This window comes from Oryzias melastigma, linkage group LG15 (assembly GCF_002922805.2).
Source record: "Oryzias melastigma strain HK-1 linkage group LG15, ASM292280v2, whole genome shotgun sequence".
Taxonomy (NCBI): Eukaryota; Metazoa; Chordata; class Actinopteri; order Beloniformes; family Adrianichthyidae; genus Oryzias; species Oryzias melastigma.
The window spans coordinates 11797012-11820369 of record NC_050526.1 but is presented as its reverse complement, the minus strand read 5'-3'; the positions used below and the strand labels follow the sequence as shown (position 1 = coordinate 11820369).

Genomic DNA, 23358 nt, shown 5'->3' with positions numbered 1-23358 from the left:
CGATAGTGTACATGTGTCAAGGTCAAGGCCCCGGGGGCCGGATCCGGCCCTCCGGGTAACTATATCCGGCCCACCAGATCATTTAACCTTATTATTGTTAATGACTTGATGTTTTCTTGCGTTCATTTCTAATTTGTATAATTTTGACAAAATATATTTTTATGGATGGTAAAATATTGAAAGTTGTTAAAGGTTTAAGTTGATTTTTTCTGGAATATTATTCAGAGCTTTTTATTATTCACATTTATGGTAAAAATGTATGTTTATAGTTTTAAAATTATGCATTCTGCCAGCTTTTGTAACTATTTTGGCAATTAATTAGAAATTTTACACTGTTTTTGAGTTTAGATAATATTTTAGCTACATGCTAGCTGTTTGGTTAATTTGAGCTTTTTTCCAGTTTTTTAGGATATATTGAAGTTTAGCTATTTTTTTCAGCTACATGCTAGCTGTTTTGGCTATAGATTAAGTTTTTTTGTTTGTTTTTTTAGGCCAATTTGGCATTTAGCTAATATTTTATCTGGCTATCAGTTCAGCATTTTTTAGCTATCAGCTTTAGCGTTTTTAGCTATCAGCTTTGGCGTTTTTAGCTATCAGCTTCGGCGTTTTTAGCTATCAGCTTTAGTGTTTTTAGCTATCAGTACTAGCATCTTCAGCGGCCAAATTCAGCCTACAGCATTCACACTAGCATAACTGCAGGTAATGCTATATACATAGTTCATAATTATGTTAAAAAAATACGGTTTTAATGTTTTAAAATTTAGTTTTAGAGTGTTGAATAAATGTTTATCCTGCTCGGCCCACGACCTAAGGTGTGTTTAAGATTTTGGCTCCTTCTGCGATTGAGTTTGACACTCCTGTGATAGCAGATGTGACAACAACATAAGGAAAAGCCGCATCTTGACACGTTTTTAGAAAAATAATCAGCTGTTTTGCCTGATGGCTTCTTCATATAATAATGGTTGTGTCTTTCTCACAGAGGCCACCCTTTTCCCATTTGGAGCTGAGGTTGGAGACACTGAAGTTAAAATAGACTCAGAAGATGGAAACTCTCCATACATCTCTCCACCAACAGGGTTTCCGTTCATGGGGAAAACATTCGACAGGGTGTTTGTGAGTTTCTAAGCAGAATTTTCTCTGATGGATGTTAATAATCGATCAAATCTTAACATGACGTTGAGCCTAATTTTTTCTTACGCTAAAGAAGGACAGAGTTTGCAACAGAGAACTTTATTTTTAACTCGTCCGTTTTTTTGACCTCTTGTGTCTCGTCTTTTTGTCCTTTGTAGTTTTCTGACAATGGCCTGGTCCAGTTTCAGTCGCTGTCAGAGAATGAGCAGTTTCTCCTTCCATCTCCTTCTGCTGGTGGTTTTCCTGATGACCTGAAGGGGGCGATGTTGGCTGCATTTTGGGACGATGTGAACCTGACCCAAGGAGTAGGGAAGCTGCATTATAAGGTTAGATCTATACAGGATTCATAACATTTAAATTGCTTTTAGATTTCTGTCAGACAGAAAGAATAATAAAAAAAACAAGAAAAATACAATTTTTCTTTTTTTTTTTTAACTGGGTTGCTTCTCTTGTTTTAAACTTTTAGGAATACAACAAAAGCGATGTGTCAGATGTTTTCTCGCAAATAGTTTTCAATCGAACAGCAGATGAAGTGACAAAGTTTGAGGCCGAGAACAGCAGGCCTGCCTTCACGCCAGCATGGATCCTCAAGATCACCTGGGACAGAGTGATGCCTGTTTCCTACCAAAAAGTCAACTTGTCAGAGGTTTGCCTCCTTCCTTCCTTTCTAGGGGTGTAGCGATTAATTTTAACATGTATTCAATTCATATCATGATTTGTGGTCGCTAACGTGATTCATAAGGGTCACCAGTGACACCTCAGTTGTTAAAGGGTTAATTGATTAATGGTTACACTGCTACTCTTTTCATTTTAACTTTCACTAATTCTATTTAAATTGAATCCTCAAACACTAAGGAAAGAAACTTAAAGTTTAAGTCCCATATGTGTATGAACTGTGTTCTCCACATTTGGCCTGTCCCTTGGGGGAGCGGTGAGGGCCCGGGACCCATTTGGTGGTTTAACCCTCCAGCTTAATCCTTTATTGCTGAGTGTCAAGCAGGGATTCGCAGGGTCTTTGCTTTGACTCGGCTGGGATTTGAACTCCCGACATTCCAGTCTCAGGGCGGACACTCTACCAGAAGGCCATTGAGCTGGTTACTTTATATAAAAGACTTTGCAGTCGCTTTTTTGAAGCTGAAATGTCTCATTCCTCAACAGAATCTGTAAATTGAAGGTGTCATTTGTGAAGCATTAGATGGAGCTTTTACTGTCTGTGGTTCAAGATGTGAGGGGTCAAAGACCTTTCTGTGGGACATTTCTGCTCTTGAAACTTGTTTAAAAAGTGGGGTTTAGGTTGCTACCATATGTCCCACTTTAGGCAATATTGTTAAGAGCAACAAGAGCTTTTTGTATTCAAGCAGAAACTCAATCTGTTTCCTTTATGTGGAGGTGTGGCGCCACCTCCAGGTAATGTTGCAGAGATACAGAATCTATTTTTCCTGGTTCTGTTAAAAATATCAATTTCTTTAGCCCAGGGGTTGCAACCTTCAACAATAGAAGAGCCATTTGGGTTTGTTTTCTACTGATCAAAACCTAGAAGGAGCTGCATAGTTTCACTTTAACCTTTAAGAAATTTGGATTTGCATTCATGAGCTTCGTTTTGTTAATAATATGAATTATGTCTTTTTTTGGCACAAACAAAAGCAAAAGTACAAAAAGAACCTAGCATCTCTAAAAATGTTTTTTTAGAGATTTTTTTTTTTTTTTTTTACGTTTGACAGAAGCGCAAATAGCTTATTTTCAAAATAAAAGATGCTCTGTGCCAAACAGGATCATCTCAGTGCAGCTAGTAACCAATGTTGTGCAGCATAAGTTAATATGTGCTTTTAACTCATAAAAGATCAAACTTTTTAGTAAAGTTTTTTTTTTCTTATAAAATCTGTTCATTCTGGAGGTAGTAATGAGCAAAGAAGACGTCTTCGGGTCAACAGGATGTACAAACCAACGTAGTTTATCATCTATGTGAACCTCAGCTATCAATTTATAAATTTAACTAATCAAAATTGACTAAAAGATAAATAAGTAATTCTTAGTTTTAAAAAAAATTCTATTTTATTTTATTTTTTAATTTATTTTTGTTCTTTTCCCCTCTTTGTCCTCAGCAGTCTTACTCTGCTGGGTTTTGTTATTTTAGTTTGGGGTTGGATCTTGGTAGTCTTAGTTTTCAGGCTTTGTTTATTTGTTTTCTTTTGGTAGTTTTGGTTAGACAGACATTAGCAGGAGCTGCTGACTCTGACGGTCGACATGGCTGGATCAGCAGTCTCCATGATTTATTTTATGTTTGGTCAAGGATCCACCATGGAGAGATAAAAGAGACACACATGGATCTGGTCCGCAGGTTGCAGACTCCTGCTTTAGCCTATCATCAGCAGAGTTCTCTTTTATTTTCAGACCAACACATTCCAGTGCATCCTGACCACGGACGCAGCTCGCTCCTTCGCCCTCCTGCGATACGGGGACATGAGCTGGGGTCCCGGACTGAGGAAATATCACAACGCTTTAATTGGCTACACAGATGGAAAAACCTCCTTCATGGAGTCCACTGTCCCCACAGACAACCTTTTTGGGCCGGGGGGCCGGTACAGACCTCAGGAAAAGAAGGGAACTCTGGGAAAATTAGGCCAGCTGGTATACAATCTAACTTGGGCAAATGGGTCGAACGCCGACCCTCAAATGAAGTGCCGGATGTGGGCCGTGAAGGAGCCCGCTCCTGCGATGTGGACTGAGCTGCTGCCCGGCTGTCCCTGCACGCGCTCCCAGGCTCTGGAGGACCAGTCCTTCGTGCAGGACGTCACTGATCCAGATCCAACAGTACAGAAGCTGAGGGCTCAGCGGTGGGGGGGTGAAGGGCCGGTCTTCAGGTCACTCCTGTCCAACAGATTCGGAGCAGGGAAGAGGTGTGTGTACGACCTGGAGGGCCCCCTGCTGGCTGGATACAACGAACGCTACTACTCCCAGGAGAGCTTGCAGAAACACATCGGTAAAAGCTGCAGTTTTGCTCAGATCTTAGGCTGATGAAGAACTTTTAGAGTCGGAAATGGCACAGAAACATCCTGTATTAGTAGCTCAAACTTCTTTTTCCAGATGAAGACCTCCTGCCGTTTCAGTCGTGCTGCATTGAGTCTCCTCTGTGCGAGCTTTACCTCAAGAAGAGGCCTTTGGATCGTTGTCAGGGTTACAGCTGGAATGGTCCATCTGGATCCAGCCAGTCTAAGACTGCGGCACCAGGAACTGGTGAGAGAACTCAAAACCCAAAACTCATCTGGGTACAGATTATTTCTTCCTAGTAAAATGTGAACGGTGTCCCTGCAGCCATGGTGTACGGCAGCCTCCACTTCATCACCTTTGACGGGACCAAGTACTGCTTCATGGCTCTTGGCGAGTTTGTCATCTTACGCCTCTCATCCAGCTCCGGCTCCAACGTCTTCACCCTTCAGGGGCAGATGGACACGCTCTACACAAACACGGGGAAACGGTTGGACGTCCCCGTGGTGGTGCGCATGGCAGCCTTCCACCAAAGCTTTGGCAAGGTGAGCAGTCTGAGCGCACTGTAACCTGAAAGGTCTACGACTCATCAAAGGGACTCATGATTAGCCAATAACTGCCGTTAACGAGGATTTCAGTGGAGTTAGACTTGTGCACTTCTTTCAGATTGAGTGGAGATGTTCAGACAAAGACAATGGACTGCAGGTTTTTGTGGATAATTCCGAAATCACCGTCAAAGTCGGTAAGAAAAGCACATCAGACCATGGATGAAACTCTGTCTAACAGATATGGAATTGAAGCATATTGGTCCATCAGGAGTAAAAATCCCAAACTCTGCTGTACATATCCCTCCAGGTGTCATATATTTGAGTAAGAAGAACTTCGCAGTGCGCTGCCCCTCCTTAGATACATGTGCAGCGGTCTATGACGGCGGTCTCCACGTGGTCGTGTGGCGAAACGATAGCTACAGACAGCTGGGAGCCATGATGGAGGTCCCTCAGACCTTCTACAACCGCACTCTGGGTTTGGTGGGTCTCTGGAGCTCCAGCGGCGCTGACGATTTCCTCATGTCAGACGGGAAGATCCTTCGCCCCAAAGACTCCAAGCCACTGACGGAGGAGGAGATCCATCCGTTTGGTTTGTCCTGTGAGTGTCATGTAGCCAATTTTATTTGAAAGGAGAAGCAAGAAAATAAAATAGAAATGTGTCTTTTTACTTTCTTGCTTTAAAATATGTACTATGAATAAATGGCAACGGATTATTTGTTCTGATTGAATCTGTAAGTTCATTTTATTGTAGCTGCACCCAAACGTTTGAAAGTGAAAACTGAATTTTGAATTTACTCACATTATAGTTTCAGCTATTTGGAGGATCAGCGAAATACAGTAAATGTTTGAATGTACTCTGAAAACATAGGTCCCTAGTAAGTCAAAATACGGCAAGAAAAATTGCTAATAGGTTAAGAAAAATAGTCTTTCCAAAAGATTTGTATTTTTCAAAACACATTTCTAGTCATTAAGACATGTTTACTTAAACTAAGGATTTTGCGTTTAAAAAACTTTCTTAATAAGATTATTTTACCTGCAAGACAGAAAATAAGACAATATACTTGGAACAAAGGTTGATTTTTGACAGGCCAGGGGCCACTGGGGGGCAAGGGGGGTGGGGGGGATTCGGCCCTCCAGATCATTTTGTTTAATATTATTAATGGCCCGATGTTATCCAATGCTTATTTTTTAACTTATATAATGTTAACAAAATATATTTTTATTTAGAGTAAAATATTGAAAGTTATTTAAGGTTTAAGTTGATTTATTCTGGAATAAAATTCCTGATTTTTTGTTATTCCTAGTAAAGTTAAAAAGTTACTTTTTTAAAGTTTTAAAGTGTGCGCTTGAGTTTGACACCTCTCCTGATTTTCTGAAGTGTATTCATATACTTAAGGAGGGAGTAAATACTTCTTCAGAACACTGAGAAAGTATTCTCAGTCACACTGTTTACTGTATGATGTGTCAGTGTCTGTGAATGTGGGACTGAAGTGTACCCACACCTGTAGGCATGTCCTATCAGAGGCTGTTTTCATGGCAGATCATTCATTCTGCAGTATTTACAGATTATTATGGGGTGCATCTGTCAGTGTGCATCACTGCAGCTCATGTTTGCTTTCAGGGGCGGTACCAGGACCAGAGAGTCTCTTGTTCTCCTCACCTCCTAAGGTTCCTCAGGTGTTCCCCTCCACCCTTGACCTGATGGCTAGCTCCGGTCCTTCTAGAATCAATGAGGTGACGAGGGTCTGTGAGAACAATGAGGCGTGCGTCCATGACACGCTGGCGTCCAACATGTCCGACCTGGGTCTGCTGGCTCTGAGCGCTGAGAAACGCTTTCAGAGTCTCGCCGTCCTCTTTGGTGAGTCTGTTTTACATCCCCACAGCTTCCTGTGTCATTCTGTTCTTCTAATGCTTGTGGTTGGGCAGGTAACATGCCTCCTTTAGTGACCGGGCCCGTCGTGATCCAGGCCAAGCTCAAGTCTCGGGTTAATGTTCAAGTTGTGGCTGAGGACCCCAACAGCGACCCCATCACTTACTCACTGCTCTCCCCCTGGCCTCTGGGAGCTGCTATTGGTGAAGGTGAGGAGATACTTAATGTTCTACAACTTTATCTTCTTTTCCATCATCCACCACTGCTGGACCTCTGTCATTAGATCTCACCAACATCCCTGTAAAGTGTCTGACATTCATTTTTGTTCTTCGTCAGTCACCGGATCCCTCACATGGATGCCGCTCAGCACGCAGCCGGTCCAGCTGACCATAAAGGTCAGTGACAGTCTGAGAGCCAGCTCCTTCTTCACCCCCATCCTGCGCGTCTGCAGCTGCCTCAACGGGGGCACCTGTCTGCACGAGAGCGTCAATGAAAACCACCTGCAGGGAAAGTTCCAGGTAATGGATTTTTGGTGCTGGGCATCTGTTTTTTAATATTTAGACAAATTTAACTTTTCATCTATTTTTGGTACAACCTTTTGAACTTTTGTTCATGTTTACTGTTCATATTTCAATACACAATGATTTCTACAAATTCAGCCTCAAACAGAGACACTTCTTGATTCTCTTAAAGACCTACTCCAGAGAACATGAGGTTTTTTTTTTTTTGCATTTTTTTGTTGAAGAAAATTAAGATTAAAACTGAATTTTTGAGTATTTCTTTATTGGAATTGTGTTGAATCAGGAACAAATGAAAACATTCTGTTTGAAAAAGTTTCTAGGTGTGATGTAAAATCTACCACCACAAGCTCCCTGCTCTGCTCCATTCTGATTCATCCACTTGCAGACAAATACATCCATCTTCATTTTCCTCGTCTGAGCTGGAATCACATCAAAACTGTATGGCTCTGTAGCTTTGTTTGTTGCAACACTAATAAAAGGTTGGAGGTGTGAGGGGCTGTAAGCTAGTGGGAAAGAGTGTGAACAGACGGGTGATGGGAAGTGGGGGCGGGCTTACTCCATGCCAATATGCCCCTCAGAGATGAAATTCAAATGAACTACGGACTGCTGCTCTGCAGAAACTACATCCTAGAAACTGACAGGGTTTTTTAGATTTCGGCTTTAAATAGCATCATCATAATAAAAAAAAACACTGGAAACTAGCAAAAGATGATCAGAGTGGGACTTTAAAACGTTTTAAACAATCCTCTGTGACTCTCAAATTGTACAAAAAAATGTATATATTACTCAGGATACCAAATTACATTTTTCTAGTTTTTAATGATAATTTCAGGGGAAAAAAACCACTTGTATATTGTTGCAAATTCAAGAGTCTAGGAGCTGATTTGATCATAAATGGATCAGCCTAATATTACATTCATTTAAGTTTTTTTAACAAGCTCACTTAAAAATGTGAATTCATTATTTAACTAAGAACTATCATGAAATGTTCAAGCAAAAATTACTGCTCATATTAAATGAATCCCAATGCACCAAGATCATTGTTGCAAAATAATAAAAAATACAAAAATCAGATCATCTAAAAAAAGATGTCTGTGTGTAATTTCTTTGGTAAGATAAAGAACTCAGTTTTTGGGTTTTTTTTGTGGTCCACACTGCAGGTTGTGGGGTGTCTCTGCCCAAAGGGATTCGGAGGGAAGTTCTGTGAGAATACCACAGACGTGTGTCGAGGCAAACCCTGTTTTCCAGCGGTGCCGTGTAATTCCAGTTCTGAGCCGGGACAGTTTACCTGTGGAGAATGTCCTGACAACACCTTCTCCAACGGCAAAGAGGGATACAAATGCTTTGAACGCGGTTCGTTTGAACTCCATCATCTGGTTTCTTTTCTGCCTGTAAAATTCCTAATTTTTGTTACGGTGCTCCTCCTCCTCAGACATGTGCAGTCCGCCGTTCTTCCCCTGCCACAAAGATGCTGAATGTCAGAGCATAAAGTCAAACTACAGCTGCACGTGTAAGCCAGGCTTTACTGGGGACGGCTACAACTGCACAGGTACCGCGGAGCCAGCCGACACGTCTTTTCCCAGCATGCCGTGCAGCTCGCTCACTGTTTGTGTTTGTCTGTCCTGCAGATATAGATGAGTGTGCGGCATTCATGGCCTGCCCGAACGCCAAATATGATTGCAAGAACACGGCCGGCTCATTTGAATGTGTCTGCAGATATCAAAACAGCATGGACAGAGACGGATGTGGTATGTGCAGGACTGTGGATCCAACTTTACTCTGAAAGAAGGGAACTATTGGAGAAGGGTGCCAAAAGTAAAACTAAAACCCCTCCAAATGTCAAATAAGAGGAGTCGTTTGGATGCAGAAATCACATATTAATCTGATACTATAGTCCAGGGGTGTCAAACTCAATCTCACAGAGGGCCAAAATCCACTTTAGATCATGGCAGAACAAGATAAACATTTATTGAACACTCTAAAACTACTTTTTTAAATCTTTAAACCATAAATATTTAACAGAATTATGAAATACATATGTACCATTGTTTGCAATAATGCTAGTGTGAATGCTGTAAACTGAAAATAAGCCGCTGAAGATGCTAGTGCTGATAGCTGAAGATGCTAAAACTGATAGCTGAAGAATGCTAGTGCTGATAGCTGAAAAGGCCAAAGCTGATAGCCAGCTAAAATATTAGCTAAATGTATAAAATTAACCTAAAAACAAATAACTTAGGTTAGCCAAAACAGCTAGTATGTAGCTGCAAAAAAGCCAAGGTTCAAAATATCCTAAAAAAAAAAGAAAAAATTTTAAATCAAACACAATCGCTAGCGTATAAATATTAGCTAAATTCCCAAACAGCCTAAAAACAAAACAAAAAAGCCTGAACTAGCCAAAACAATGTTGCTGAAATATTAGCTAAACTCCAAGAAAGCCTAAAGAAATCTTAGTAAATGCCAAAATAGTCAAAAAAGATAGTGAAATGCCAATTTTAAAAACTTTAAAACTGTAGATTTTTAACATAATTGTGAATAATAAAAAGGCATAAATGTTATTCCAGAATAAATAAACTTAAAAATTAAATAATTTTCAATATTTTACTCTTCTTACAAATATATTATTCAAAATTATACAAGTTAGAAATAAGCCCAAACTAACATCGGGCCATTAATAACAATAAAATCAAATGATCTGGAGGGCCAGATTGAATTACCCAGAGGGCCGGATCCGGCCCCCGGGCCTTGATTTTGACACATGTTCTATAGACTGTCCTTCATCTTAATCCTTTTTCTTCTAAAAGCACATGTCAAATGTAAACAAAGTCAAAAATGCAAATAACTTCTGATCAAGTTTCCAGCGCCCTGTATCATTAAAATGTGTGTGCACGTATGAAAGGATGCAATACAGCTCACAAAAAATATGAGGAAAGAAGTTATCTGTCAGTCAGCTAAGCAGGAAAAATCCATAATCACTGTTGTTCCTGAAAATCAGGAGGGATGATAAAAGCTCCTGTTTTTTTTTTTAGTCGGAAACCATTGAAAAGCATCAAATGTGCAGAAAGTGGTTCAGAGATAGAAGGCTGAGAGTTTCCTCTGCCGCAGGGGGAAAGCAGAAATCAATCACATCGACTCTCAGAGCTGCAGTTTTAAGTATGGATCAGTGCTTCGCAGTGTTCAAGTTCAGCAGTAAACATATCGACGCATCAGCTGTGGAAGCCCATCCCAATGAAATCTGGCTCCTGCGGTAAAACTGCATTCAACAAAAAAATACTCTGGGGACTCATCCCGTTTTACAGCATATCACAAGTTAGCCCACACTTTCACAGCTCTTGTAGTTTTTAGCTAAAGACCCACTCCCATGAAATTGGTCTTTTTAACATGTTCTCGTAACTTTCTTCTTATAATGGAGGGCGTATTTAAAGAAACTTAAAACTGCATTTGTGAGTATTTCTTTAGTCAAATTGTTGTGAATCAGCAGATGAAAAAGTAGCGTTTGAAAAAGATCATAATTGGGTCGTAGAAGCGGTGGGCCACAAGCTGCCTGCTCTGCTCCATTCTGATGCCTCCACTTACAAACAAACAGATCCATGAACGTCTTTGTTTTTCTTCTTCAAGCTAGTATCTAGATAAAAACTGTACGGCCGGATAGCTCCGACATTGGCCACCATTTTTGTCGCACCAGTAAGGCTAAATTAATTACATCTGGCCCTCCAGATCATTTTATTTTATTATTATTGTTAACGGCCCGGTGTTATCTTGTATAATTGTGACAGGACATATTTTAAGGAGAGTAAAATCTTTTTGGGATATTTATAAGTTTAATTTTTTTATTTAAAATTACTAACAAGTAAATAAATTTGAAAGTTTTTTCTTGTAACATTTACTTTATTTTTAACTTGTTTAATTTTGACAGAATATATTATTATGGAGAGCAAAATGTATTTAAGGTTTAAGTCTATTTATCCTGAAATAGTATTCCTGTCTGTTTTTATTCATATTTATTTAAAAAAAAAAGTTTAAAAAAAGAAGTTTACAAGCTTTAGCAATTCAGTTTTTTATGATTTCAATAAATGAAAATATGAGAAGATTGTGTAAACTGATGGATAATGGGAAGTGGGGGCAGACTTACTTCACTCCATCAGTCCCCCCACAACTCAGAGATGAATTTCTAATGCTGCTCTGCATTAATTATAATTATTATAATTAATGGAGATATATATATTATGATTATAATTTTTTAATTGGCTAAAAACAGCATAATCATAATTAAAAGACCACTGGAAGCACTTTTACACTAGATCAAAAATATGATTACTCAGCAGAACATTTCATTGGATTGTTGATCTCTGACTTTTTAACTCGTTCGAAGCTCCTTCTTCTTCTTCTTTTAGGATGTTCGCTCAATATTTAGTTCTCGCTTTGTCTCTTTGCAGGTGACTTATCTAATCCTCCAGGTAAGAGCCCCCCCATAGATTTTTGTGGCATGGCTTTCCTCGTTTTCTGTTCACACGTGTGTGTCTGAATCTGCAGGATATAACCTGTTCAACGTCTCTGTGCTCTGGAGGACGGACACAGGTGACAAACTCAAACAGGTGAGCCGGACACCGACAGACCATCGTTGATCCAAACCTGTACCAGTTCATGTCATCTCTGTTTATTCTGTAGCTGGATGAGATTCTCAGAACGGGCTTCACAAACAAATTCTACAACATCAGTAGGAAAGATGGAGAGAACCCGTCCCAAACCGGCAAGGAGGAGTTTTGGGTCGCTGTGTCCAGTGACACCCCCCACTGGTACATCAGAGACTATCTGTCCCGAGTCAGCAACTATTGTGACATCAAGGCAGTGGAAGTTGATGGTAAACATTGCTTTGGTTCAGTTTTGATTAAGCAAAATAATGAAACTGGAAGCATCTTATATGAAATGAAATCTTGAAGAACTTGAAATGATGGTTGAAGAGTGATCCAGTTCATCTTTGACAGATTTGGATGAGTGCAAAGCCAAGATACAGCCATGTGCCTCCCCTGCACTGTGTTTCAACACCTACGGGAGCTACCGGTGTATCTGCAACGGCAGCACTGATGTGGAGGAAAGCCAGTCCTGTGTGATCGGTGAGGACAAACGCTCCAGTTCTTTTCTACATCAGGGGTTAACCAACTTCTTCAGTGATTAAAATCATACAGATTAAACCCCCCTTAAAGGGGCCATCCCAAGACTTTCAGAGTTAACTTATACACATATATGATCATGTATTAGCTTAGGAACACTAAAAAACTAATTATTTATGAAGTATTAGTTTTTTTTGGTGAGTTTATTACTACCCGGAAGTAAAAGAATTCCATTCCTGAAGCTCCGCCTGCTGCTGCGTATGGTTGCTGCCCATTTCATGACGTCATTCTACGGTAGTTCTTTGAAGATGTCTTCATTTCTCCACAAAAATGAGGGACTGGGGGGCTGTCCTTAAAGAAGCCCGGCATCTAGACTAAAGTAACAAACACCTGTTTGAGCTGGAATTTATTGAAGACAGGACATAATTGGAAGATATACGATATTCTTTATCTAGAATGAAAGTTTTTTGCCGATCACTGCTAACTCAATGGAGAAAATTGGTGTTTGTGTTAGACTGGGGGCGGAGCTGTCGGATCAGACTCTTCTTGGAGGGGGCTGTCCTCAATCTGTGACATCAGCACGGGAGGACCCGCTCGTTTTCGAGGGGCTGCTGTCGAGAACTCAGGTTTTTAGAGTATTACTCAGAAATACGTGAACAGGTTAAAATACCACTTTGGGGTCCTTTATAGAGAGGAATGAACAGTATAATAAAAGTTGTTTTTTCATGGTATGGCCCTTTTAAAAAACTTTCCAGTAGAGCGTAATAAACGGTGTAATTGGTTTATAGCCACATAAAATTAGCAAGTGTCAAGCACTATCTACAGCATATTTTAAAAAGATTCCAAGATCAATGGAAGTTTGAAAGTGGATCATATGCAGTGAATTTGTTTTTTGCCATCCTGAAATCCTCACAATATATACATATTTTAAATTAAAGGAATAAAAGACTCAAAACAATTCCATTTAAAACAATAATCATGATTGATTTTGGGTGTTACTTTGAGGTATTTTAGGCTCAGTCTAAGTCCATCTTTTTTATCAGCTATTTTCCTGTGTAAATCATCTTTCTTAATTTAACCTCCACCTTCGCTTCTATGCTGATGACACCCAGCTCTATCTGTAAATGAAACCCAACTCTTCACTTCCCCCTCTCCCTAATCAGTTCTCTCTCTGAAGTTAGATCCTGTTTTTTCTTCAACTTCCTTCAAACCTCCTGCAGTTCATCTTTAAATCCATCTAGAACCTCTTTCTCTTCTCCAGTCTCATCCACATTGTTGTTCCCTCAAACTCAGTCATATCCTCATTCTCTCCTCACTTCCTTTACCCACCTTTACACTATAGAAAGGTCGAACCTTTAACTGCACTGCCCTTAAACTATGGAACTCACTCCCCCCTGATGTCAGGATCATTGACTCTACCTGTGTTTGAAACTAAAAGACTATGATTTTGACATCTCTGATCCTTTCTTGTGTTATTGTATCCATTTCATCTGTATATTGGTCTTACTGAATTAATAGAAAGACCCATCAAATTTACACTCTTTCTCCCTTAATTTAAAAGTAAACACTTTGCAGTATGTTTATCCCTTTTGGCTGATAAAGCTCATTTGACCCACTGGGAAACAAACCCTGGTTTCCACAGACCAATCCTACGAACATTCCATTCAGCCACAGGAGTTGTGCAACTCATGATTCTGAGAGTGTAATTGTAATGTAAGGGAGTACTTTAGGACAGGCCCGTCCAAAGTCCGGCCCGTGGGCCAAATGTGGCTTGAGTTCAAATTTCCACTGCTCTCAAGCTCCTGTCATGAAAACAATAATATGTGGCCACCAGAACGTTCTAAAAACTGTGTACAAGGTCTTGATTGGGATTGGCTAAATTACGTTATGAGTTGTTGTAAACCTGAGCCAACAACCTGTGGCTACTTGACCTTCAGAATATAGATTTGTTTGTTTTTGTGATCAAAACCACAATGGTTTGTACTTCAGAATATTTTTTCCATTCACATTATTTAAATGTAAATGGTAAATGGCGTATACTTGTTTATCAGCTTGCTATCTTACTTGAAGGCCCAAACCGTGTTTACAGTCACAGACCCAACCATTCACACACTGTTGGCGGCTCTGCTGCCAAACACTGGCGCCAAGGTTCAGTGTCTTGCCCAAGGACACTTTGACACATGGGAGGGCAGGGCGGGAATCCAACCTGCAATCTTTTGATCAGGGTAGTAAAAGTTCACAGTAAGCATCTAAAAATGAAAAATATGTAAAATTTTACAAGAACCCAGATTTAATGTTAGCAAAAATGTTTGTTTTTTTCCAGACAGACTTTTTCTGTATTTTATTTCTAGTCTGCAAACCAGAAATTCACATTATTTTTGGTAAAAATATATTGAGATGTGATTCTGATTTTTGTGAAGAAATTAAAGTCTTCCAATTTAATAGAGTTTCTATAAATAGTTAGTTTGCATTCAATGTCATTATAATAGTTCAATGAGTGCAGGTAGATTGGTTGGCCCTCACACAATTCCTCCTCACTCATTTTTTTTTTAAAGTTTGGACTCCCCTGCTGTAAGACAATAAAAAAGGTAACCTCGAGAATCACCAAGAAAAACACAGTTTGTATTTTTCTAAATAGTTCTTCCGTAATTGAGTTGTTTTGTGGCTTCCTGGTCATCTGCAGACACGGGGAAGGTCTTCCAACAGAACGTGGACATCATTCTGGCTCTGGTTCTGGGCATCGGCATCCCTCTGCTTCTGCTTCTGCTTCTTGCAGTTCTGGCCTGTTTTTGCTGCCGCAAGAAAACCGTGACTGGAGAGTGAGTGACACCGACACAAAACACACGCTAGGTCCAGGTACACCAGGTCAGACGCAGTCCGACTCTGCAGAAAGCGTGAACTCCGGATGTGAACACTGATTTTCGGTTAAATTTGGCGGGAGATTATCTGTGGGTGCAGAATTGGACATGCTTGTGGCTGCAGCAGTGAGGCGGCGTGTGGAAGGCTGTAAATCCTGTTCTGCTGCTGCAGCAGCGTCTTCAGTGAATTTCATTTCTCAGTTGGGCCACAGACTGCCCACACTCTTACTATATTAAACAAAACACTTCTCTCTAACAGCTTGGGTGTAAATGAAACTACCATGTGTAACCCTGAGGATTACTTACAGAAGCTTTTAGTTCGACAGAAGCTAATGAGGATGAGAGTCAAACGTTTACACATCAGCCTTCACTCACTCCAAGAACTTTAAAATAATTCTATTATATTCAGAGGGAAAGGACGCAGTCCGTCCGTGACTCAGTGAAGCTCCAACATATGCAAGTGCAGATGCATGACATCTGGACCAGGTGTTAGCGGGCCTTAGAGACCCTAATTCCCTTGATGGCAGACCTGGTTTCTCTGAAGCAGACCCTACTGAGTCATGGGGGGTTTGCACCAACACTAGGATTATATTATTTATTTACAAGGGAACAGCCTAATGGAGGGAAACATTTATGATGTTTTATTTAAACATGAAGGAGATTTAATTACTTTCTGTGCTTACTGTAAGTTGCATCAAACTCACTGGCTTGTAAAATCTGGACTATGCAGTAATTTGAATTTAAACTATCTGACTGCATCCATAAAAAGCAGAACAAAATAAAATAGTCAACAACTAATTTAATAATCAGTCGTTTTTATTTTTATTTTTTTTAATCTCAAAACTACTGTGCACGCTTTCTAATGCTGCATCTGTCATTGTCTTTAATACACATGCTAATCTGGGTCAGTAGTGATGTTACAGGAAGTTCTAAAAAGACTTGGGTTCCAAAACAACAGTGAAAGTGTGAAACATGAAAAAGAAAAGAAAAAAGTGTCCATTGTGTTCTATGGCTGCCACTGTGGCAACGCACGAGCACCTGCAGAGGTCACATTGTGACTGAGTATTTTTAAACCGTCTGATTATGATAGCTCTGTGTCTCGCTAGTGTAAATCTTCACTGCTGCTAGATTAAAAATGTCAAACAATATCAGTAAAGTCCAGCTGTATCGTTTTGAGCCAAAAAATGCCACACATACATGTTAAAAACTCAAAAAACAGGATTTTCATTGGAGGGGGACTTTAAAGGGTCACCAAACACGGAAGTTGGAGGCTGACTGCACCCACAGCCGAAATTTGACAATTCAGTCAGCGGGGCGGGGCTTGGGGGCAGGACTGTTATCATTACTGGAGCTGCAGATCATGACGTCAAACTTCTGAAACATGGTTTGACTGTCACAAAATTCTCAATTCAACCTGTAGGAGGCAGCACACAGGCGGTTTCTGACTATATTTTCAAGAATTAAACCATTTTATTTTAATTTATAAAAAAATTGGCAATGACCAACAGACAGCACTTTTAAGTCTCATTTATGGAGATCAACAGACAAAAAAGTTGATTTAGAGTTTGGTTACCCTTTAAGAACCTGCATTTAGTGCATTTTTGAAGGTGTGTCTGTAGCTTCAGACCCAGATTTCAGACTCCTCTCTCCAGACTCCTGCTTCCCTGATGCATATTTTCAACAACACATTTCCCTGTTGATTCTTGATTGTCCACATATAGAAGTCAGAAAAGGTCCATTGACTCAAATAATTGAAATTATTCCATAAAATACAGTTGACTCTTGCTTTATGATTGTTTTCTGTTTTTTTTACAGCCTCCCCAACTCGTCCCCAGACTACCTGCAAAACCCTCCACCCTTTAATTTCTTCGACCCCTCGTTGCAGTACATGACCCACAGCAGCACTCGCATTATAGACCACATCACACCCCGGCAGCGCCTCAGATAACGCACAGCGCAGGACGGCGTGGAGCAACCGACTTTTATTTATACTTCAACAAATAATTAAACCTAAGAGCCTTTTAAGGTCACTTCTACTGATGCACAAAGTGGTGCCAAGTTGGAGCGAATAGTTTACAGTTTGCAGTCAGAGTCTGACCAAGCAGAACTCTACAAGCTCTTGGCAGCAAACACAGAGGAAAGCTAAACCACTGCAGTGCTTCTCATCCTCCACACATCAACGTTTGCATTTTCCAGAGGATGTGAAGTTCAGGCTTATTGTCATTCACAGCATCGCTCCCAACTTCTTCTGCTGGATCAAATTCTGCAAACACCTTGGCTCTAACGTGTGAGGTGTTGCTGTTCTCCAAGGGGATTCATCAGCCTGTCTTGGTTCACTCTTCACGGGAGGATTTATGCTTCACTTATTGACACTTCTAGTTGTCTTCAGCTGCAAGTAGAAACCTTTTGTAAATATCATGTAAATTACAAATACGGCATTCAGATGAATATGTTTTTCATAAGAGTAAAAATAAAACTTGTGAACAAAAACTGCAGCTCTGTTCATGCATGAATTTGTATTATTTCCAAAAGCACTAAGGCCTACAAATGTGACACGGGGGCTTTCTCGTCTGCACCAAACAGCATCGTTGCATGCAGTCCTGATGCATTAATGCTGCTTTTCTTCAAGCCCTCCCTGCAGTTTCTTCTCTGGTCACCAGGTGTCAGCTGAGGCTCCTGACGGGAAGATCAATCAGATTTGTTTATGGGATTTAAGTAGAAACTCAGCACTCTCTGAGCCGCATACACACAAATGCAGGGGACGAGACACCTGCTCTGCAGCTTTCTTTTGAGGCGGCTGCAGCATGCAGTGGAGCCGCCGACCCCTGCAGGATGAGATCATCTGAGAGGGCCACAGAGCGAGGCGGTCCTGCAGGTCCAAGCGGAGGAAAAGTTGCTCACACATTTTTCACTTCCTGAGAGTGGTTTCTCACCAATGACCTCTGTGCTGGTGGAGTTTCACGGACCAGTATGATCACAGAGTAAAAGAAAACTCATGAATTCTGGGTTTTTTTGTCAAAAGAGAACCTATCCAACGAGAGTATGTGTCCTTCAGGAGTGAAAACAAAGTCACCTTGGCGAGCCTGCTTGGTGGTGTCACTTTTCTGGAAGGCTCCACATTGCCCTGTTGCACGTGCTGCAGCATCTGAACTCCAGCTTCACTCTCACTGCAGCAGACAGACTGGAGGCGAGCCAGGCAGGGAGAGGAGATGCTGTGACAGAGGGAGCGGAGACAGCAGAGGAATGAAAGATGGAAAAATCACCAGGAGCTGGAATTGTCCCTCAAACTAAACATGCCTAAAACTATCCATTTCATCACTACATCACTGAAATAAGCAGGGAGATATTGCTAAATCCTCGTCTATAATTTTTAAGCCAGTAATCCTTTTTGCCTCGATTTTAGAAGTCTTTTTTCTGCCACAGGTTTGGTTTTAGTGTTGGACTTTGTGCTGCTAATTTTCTTGGAGCAAAAGCTCCTCTAGCTGGCTAGCTGGGGGTGGTTTCTTCAGGGCACTTCACCTTTGACTGACCATAAAGTTCAGCTCCACAACACATCACCGCTAATCCTGAATTCTTCTCACTTTTTGTGCTGCATCACTGCGTGTTGACAGGTAATCTCACATGATGATCAAACGCTGGCTTGGACAGGTGCAGACAATGCAGAGAGGTCTTTTCACTTGGAGCTTCTGTGGTGCACGAGCAAGCACGATTGTCTCCCTGTGAAAAGCGATCGGCTCACCTGGCACAGAACCAGCAGGTGCATTGCAAATCCTCATTCATTAATAAAGCCGTCCCCGTCTTTCAGTTACACAGGTAAACATCTCATATTAGTTGCTGGGATTTATTACCTCACAGTCCCCATCTGTCACTTCCACACACAAATGAGCTTTTTCTCTTTATTTTTCTGGAAAGCAGCTTTATCTTAGGACTTAATTGTGCAACAAGGAAACAAACTAGACTTGTAAGCACCCTTTGACCTCTGCAGTAAAAGAATGAGAGCTGACAAAAGCAGCCTGGGAGGGGCAGTTACATATTCACCATGCTGATAATGGGAAGGACTGTAACATAGTTTTTATCTGCAGAAAACGAGCTGGAAACACATGTTGTTATAAGCTTCTAGATCTGAATCAGGTCTTACACAAGGAAGATTAGGTTCAAGTTTTATAAACTATTAAATAACATGTTTTATGGTGCATCAATATTTACCTTTCCTTAGATCTCAACTTCCTGCAAATGTCTGAGATTTTTAAATCCTCAACAAACTGCATTCACAAACAGATTGATCAAAGCAAATCCTATTGTTTCCATTTTCTACACTCGTAGCCAAAAAAGGTAAAAGGTGAGTTTGCACACGTCTGCTTGCAGTCGTTTGCACATGCTGCAGCTTATCTGGTTCTTGTGACAGATTTAGGTCTTTGTGCACTCACCTCCAGCATTACATAATCTGCACAGTGACAAAATCCCCTCAGAAGAAAACAGATTGAAATGAAAGAATCCAGTGTGCTCCAGATTAGTTAGGATAGGGGAAACGCGTTCCACATCCTGAAGTTGCTCAGATCACACGGTGCTGGCAGCATCACCTGCGCTTACAGTGCAGAGGGAAGAGGGGAACCCACTCTGAGTCGTCATTTTGCACTTCAAAGTGGGAGATGCTCATAGTATTCTTACTGTGGTGCAAATGTGCTCCCACAGAGTTTAGAGTAAAGATGAGGTGGTTTCAGGACATCAGTGAGAGGTTCCTGCACCTCCAGCTCAGTGTCTGCCATGGCGTCAGAGCAAATACAGGTGGTCACTGGGAGGCAGGTGAGCAGTCAAGCATAAAACGTCAGGATATCAGATTCCAGCAGCATAATTAGACTCAATGTGTCTAATTGTTTTCAATGTGTCTATGTTTTCAATTGAGCCAAAGTGATAAAACTTTCAGGCCCTTTTTTTAAAAGAACACTGCTCTAACATGACAAGCAATACATTCAGAATATAATTTAAAAAAATAGGATAAATAAAGTGGGTCCTTAAGTCACCAACTTAACCAAACTCTCCTGACGGGCATCCCTAAAGGTGATGCCCATATGTATACACCATTCAACAGTCTGCTCCGCCTGTGGCGTTGACTGGGATGTCTATGGACAGCATGCAGCGGCAGAGCAGACCCTGGGAGTGACGCATTGCAGGTACAAACGGACCAATCAGAGAGCGCCATTTCTTTCGGCTACGTTTCTGTCCCCATCACTGCGTAGCAGAAAGTATTCATACGCAGCCATATAGACCGACAGAAATACCCTATATACTGCGTAAAATATGCGCGTACTAAAATAATACGAGTAAAATTAGGTTGCAGCTATATGATTATGTTTTTTAAGTAAATAAAACCGCATTTAAACGCTTCGGGGAGTTTATTTGGAATCGGAAGGGAAGGGAAGTTGGCGGAGGGATACAGAAAAGGGGAGGAGTTTAATGTTGCCGTTAAAGGCGAGTCCAGTTGTCTCCTCGTTGTGTTCATAGAGATTTTCAGTCTTCAAGCGTCACTCCGCCTTGGCTTTAAACGGATTTTTGCGTCCAGCAGCGTTTGAATAAAAACCGAAATGGTAAGAAAATATTTTATTTTTTACATTTATATATATACATTATGGTATTGAGACTAGTTTAAAATGATATACAGTGAAACATTACGTCAAAAGAAAGCTTTTTTCATCATTCTCATTCGCTTTGCCTGCCCATTTAGTGACTCATTCATCATTAACTGAGAATATGTTTATTATTCAGGGTTAGTCTTGCTATAGATCGCATTAATAAGTGCTATGAGAGCATAATTACAATACAGGCGCTGTTTAGCCGGATACATGGGCGTTGCGTGCCTTTTTATGATGCGCGTTTGAAAGCTTAAACGCCCCTTAGCTCAATATAGGTTAATTTCATGCGAAAATATGACAAATGTGATGCTAAACTGTACACGAAGAGCCCAAATATGGAATGAATTAACCAACCGGTTTGGTTAGTCCAGCTTCCGTAGAGTCGTCCGTTCGCGGCTGAGGCGGCTCATAATGGAGGTTAGCCCTCTGTAGCTAATCATAGCTAACGTTTACCGCCAAATTGTGAGCCGCCTTTTGTCCTCGGTAAAGCGGCTTTGCAGAGCCGGTAGAGTCACGGCGCTCGGAATGCACGGGCTCCATTGAATGAAACGGACGTTAACCCGTTCCGGATCGCCCCTGTCTCGTGTAGTTGGGGTGGTATAGCATGGGACGTCATTGACGTCTTCATATACGATTGGATTGCTAAATAGTGCAAAGTTAAACATCATGTTTTCGTTTTTTTTTTTTCTCAAATGATCAATTTGAATTCCATGATTTTTCTTCTAATGGTGGCTTCATCTGTTGTGTTTCCAGGCTGATCAACTCACAGAGGAGCAGATTGCTGGTAAGACATCACTGCTTTGGTTCCAGCTTCCTCCTCAACCCCTGTAGTGACCCGAGTTGTGGATCTTTTCCCACCCATGCAGTGGATTTACACTTCTGCCTTTTAAGGCATGCTCCAGGGCACCCTACCCAGTCATAAAACAGGAATGAAAGAAACCGCTGTTCCCAGAGCGCAGAAGGACTCCTTCAGTGAAAACTTTGCATTTTGACGGTTGCCATGTAATAAATGATGTAATCTGGAGGGGCAGCGAGTTTTCTGAGCTGTTGGCAGTCACCCTTTGCCCTGGGTGTGTGTTCATGGAAAGTGAGACCTGCAGTAGCTGCTTGGATTCCTATGTGGGCTGTAAAGATGACTAAAAACTGTTTGGTCATACGAATTTACTTCATAAAAAGCTATTGTAAAGTTTGTCTAAACTCTGAAGGAATTGGTCTGCTTTTGTTTGAATCTTTTTTTAAATTCCTGTTTTCTAATAAAACTCTTACTTAGATGTTCTTGAAATGGTGAAATCCACATGGTGTGTTTGACTCTGAGAAGTTCGGGTTAGTTTTATGATTTGGATTTGCTGCTTTCTTCCTGTTTGGATCATCAGACTTTGATAGGTGTGTTATTGTCGTCCCTCATGGCTGCTCCGAACCATGAGGGCCCCTGTTTGTAGCTGATGCAGCCTCTTATTTGATCTCGTGGTTGCTGGCATTGTTTACCCCGAAACAATGGTAGTTGGAACCTAAAACAGCGTTGCGTCAAGCTGTAGCTTTTCGTCGAACTCTGAGTCATTCTTGTTTCAGATTTTTGTTTGCCCTAATATGTGCTAGCTCACCAACTGTTTTCCTAAAGACTGGAATCTGCTTGTGTTTTGTGGCGTGCAGAGTTCAAGGAGGCCTTCTCGCTCTTTGATAAGGATGGAGATGGTACCATCACCACCAAAGAGCTGGGTACAGTCATGCGGTCTCTGGGCCAGAACCCCACAGAGGCAGAGCTGCAGGACATGATCAATGAGGTGGATGCTGACGGTGAGACGTCTGTCCAGGAAAAGTCTTTAGGTTTCTCTGCTGGGATGATTAACGCGACTTTCTCGTTGCCGTTTGTCCACAGGAAATGGAACGATAGACTTCCCAGAGTTCCTAACCATGATGGCCCGGAAGATGAAGGACACAGACAGCGAGGAGGAGATCAGGGAAGCATTCCGTGTCTTTGACAAGGTAATTCTCCTCGTTGTTCAAGACATGAAGACAGTTTTTCTGGAATTCTTCACTGACTTACTAACTTTACAGGATGGCAACGGCTACATTAGTGCTGCTGAGCTGCGTCACGTGATGACAAACCTAGGAGAGAAGCTGACGGACGAGGAGGTAGATGAGATGATCAGAGAAGCAGACATTGATGGAGATGGTCAGGTCAACTACGAAGGTAGGGCTTTGGGATTTATTACATTTTTTTTCTTTTGTTTTTTTTTGTTGGTCGATAATTTTAAGTTGCAGTTTTTTATTTTTACTTTTTCCCCCTTCTGCAGAGTTCGTACAAATGATGACGGCGAAGTGAAGGCCTTGTACAGATTTCGTATATAAATTTGCCTTTTTCTTTGTGTAATTTATCTGTAAAATCTTAATAGCCCCCCCACTCGTCCCTGCCCCCCCTCTGCTGTCCAAAGGAACTGCATGTAAACTGCATAGGCTCTTGTCCCCATGTCCCTTTCTTTTGCTGTCATGGTGTTTTGGAGTGACGGAATGGTCATATAACCAGAAGCCTGTGGAGACCCCTGGGAGCCAGAGAACTTGTGCTTTGTGCTCGGGGCCCCTCCACACCTGGCGACATTGGAAACCTGTCAGCAAGTTGTCAACTTGGCAGCAATGCTGGCATGGGAGCAATGTAGAGGTATTGACTCTGCATGGACTATGGACAAAGTATATATGGAAATCTCAGCAT

The 23358-nt window shown here is 41.2% G+C and overlaps 2 protein-coding genes across 2 annotated transcripts; both read left to right on the top strand.

The window, feature by feature from the left end:
- The first annotated feature begins 941 nt into the window (after nt 1-941).
- Nucleotides 942-16995, top strand: si:ch73-105b23.6 (mucin-like protein). Its single transcript, XM_024296648.2, has 20 exons — nt 942-1113; nt 1290-1457; nt 1598-1777; nt 3523-4111; nt 4216-4365; nt 4444-4661; nt 4783-4858; nt 4972-5262; nt 6286-6522; nt 6591-6743; nt 6871-7052; nt 8216-8408; nt 8488-8604; nt 8684-8803; nt 11489-11509; nt 11586-11647; nt 11721-11913; nt 12038-12166; nt 14847-14982; nt 16837-16995. Exons 1-20 carry the CDS (start codon nt 1087-1089, stop codon nt 16967-16969), a joined length of 3375 nt encoding a protein of 1124 aa, XP_024152416.2. The 5' UTR covers nt 942-1086; the 3' UTR covers nt 16970-16995.
- Nucleotides 16996-20454: 3459 nt separating this feature from the next.
- calm2a (calmodulin 2a (phosphorylase kinase, delta)) lies at nt 20455-23045 on the top strand. The gene is made up of 6 exons (XM_024296650.2): nt 20455-20606; nt 21405-21435; nt 22302-22445; nt 22528-22634; nt 22707-22842; nt 22946-23045. The coding sequence occupies exons 1-6, from the start codon at nt 20604-20606 to the stop codon at nt 22972-22974; spliced, it is 450 nt and encodes a 149-aa protein (XP_024152418.1). The 5' UTR covers nt 20455-20603; the 3' UTR covers nt 22975-23045.
- The last annotated feature ends 313 nt before the right edge of the window (nt 23046-23358 follow it).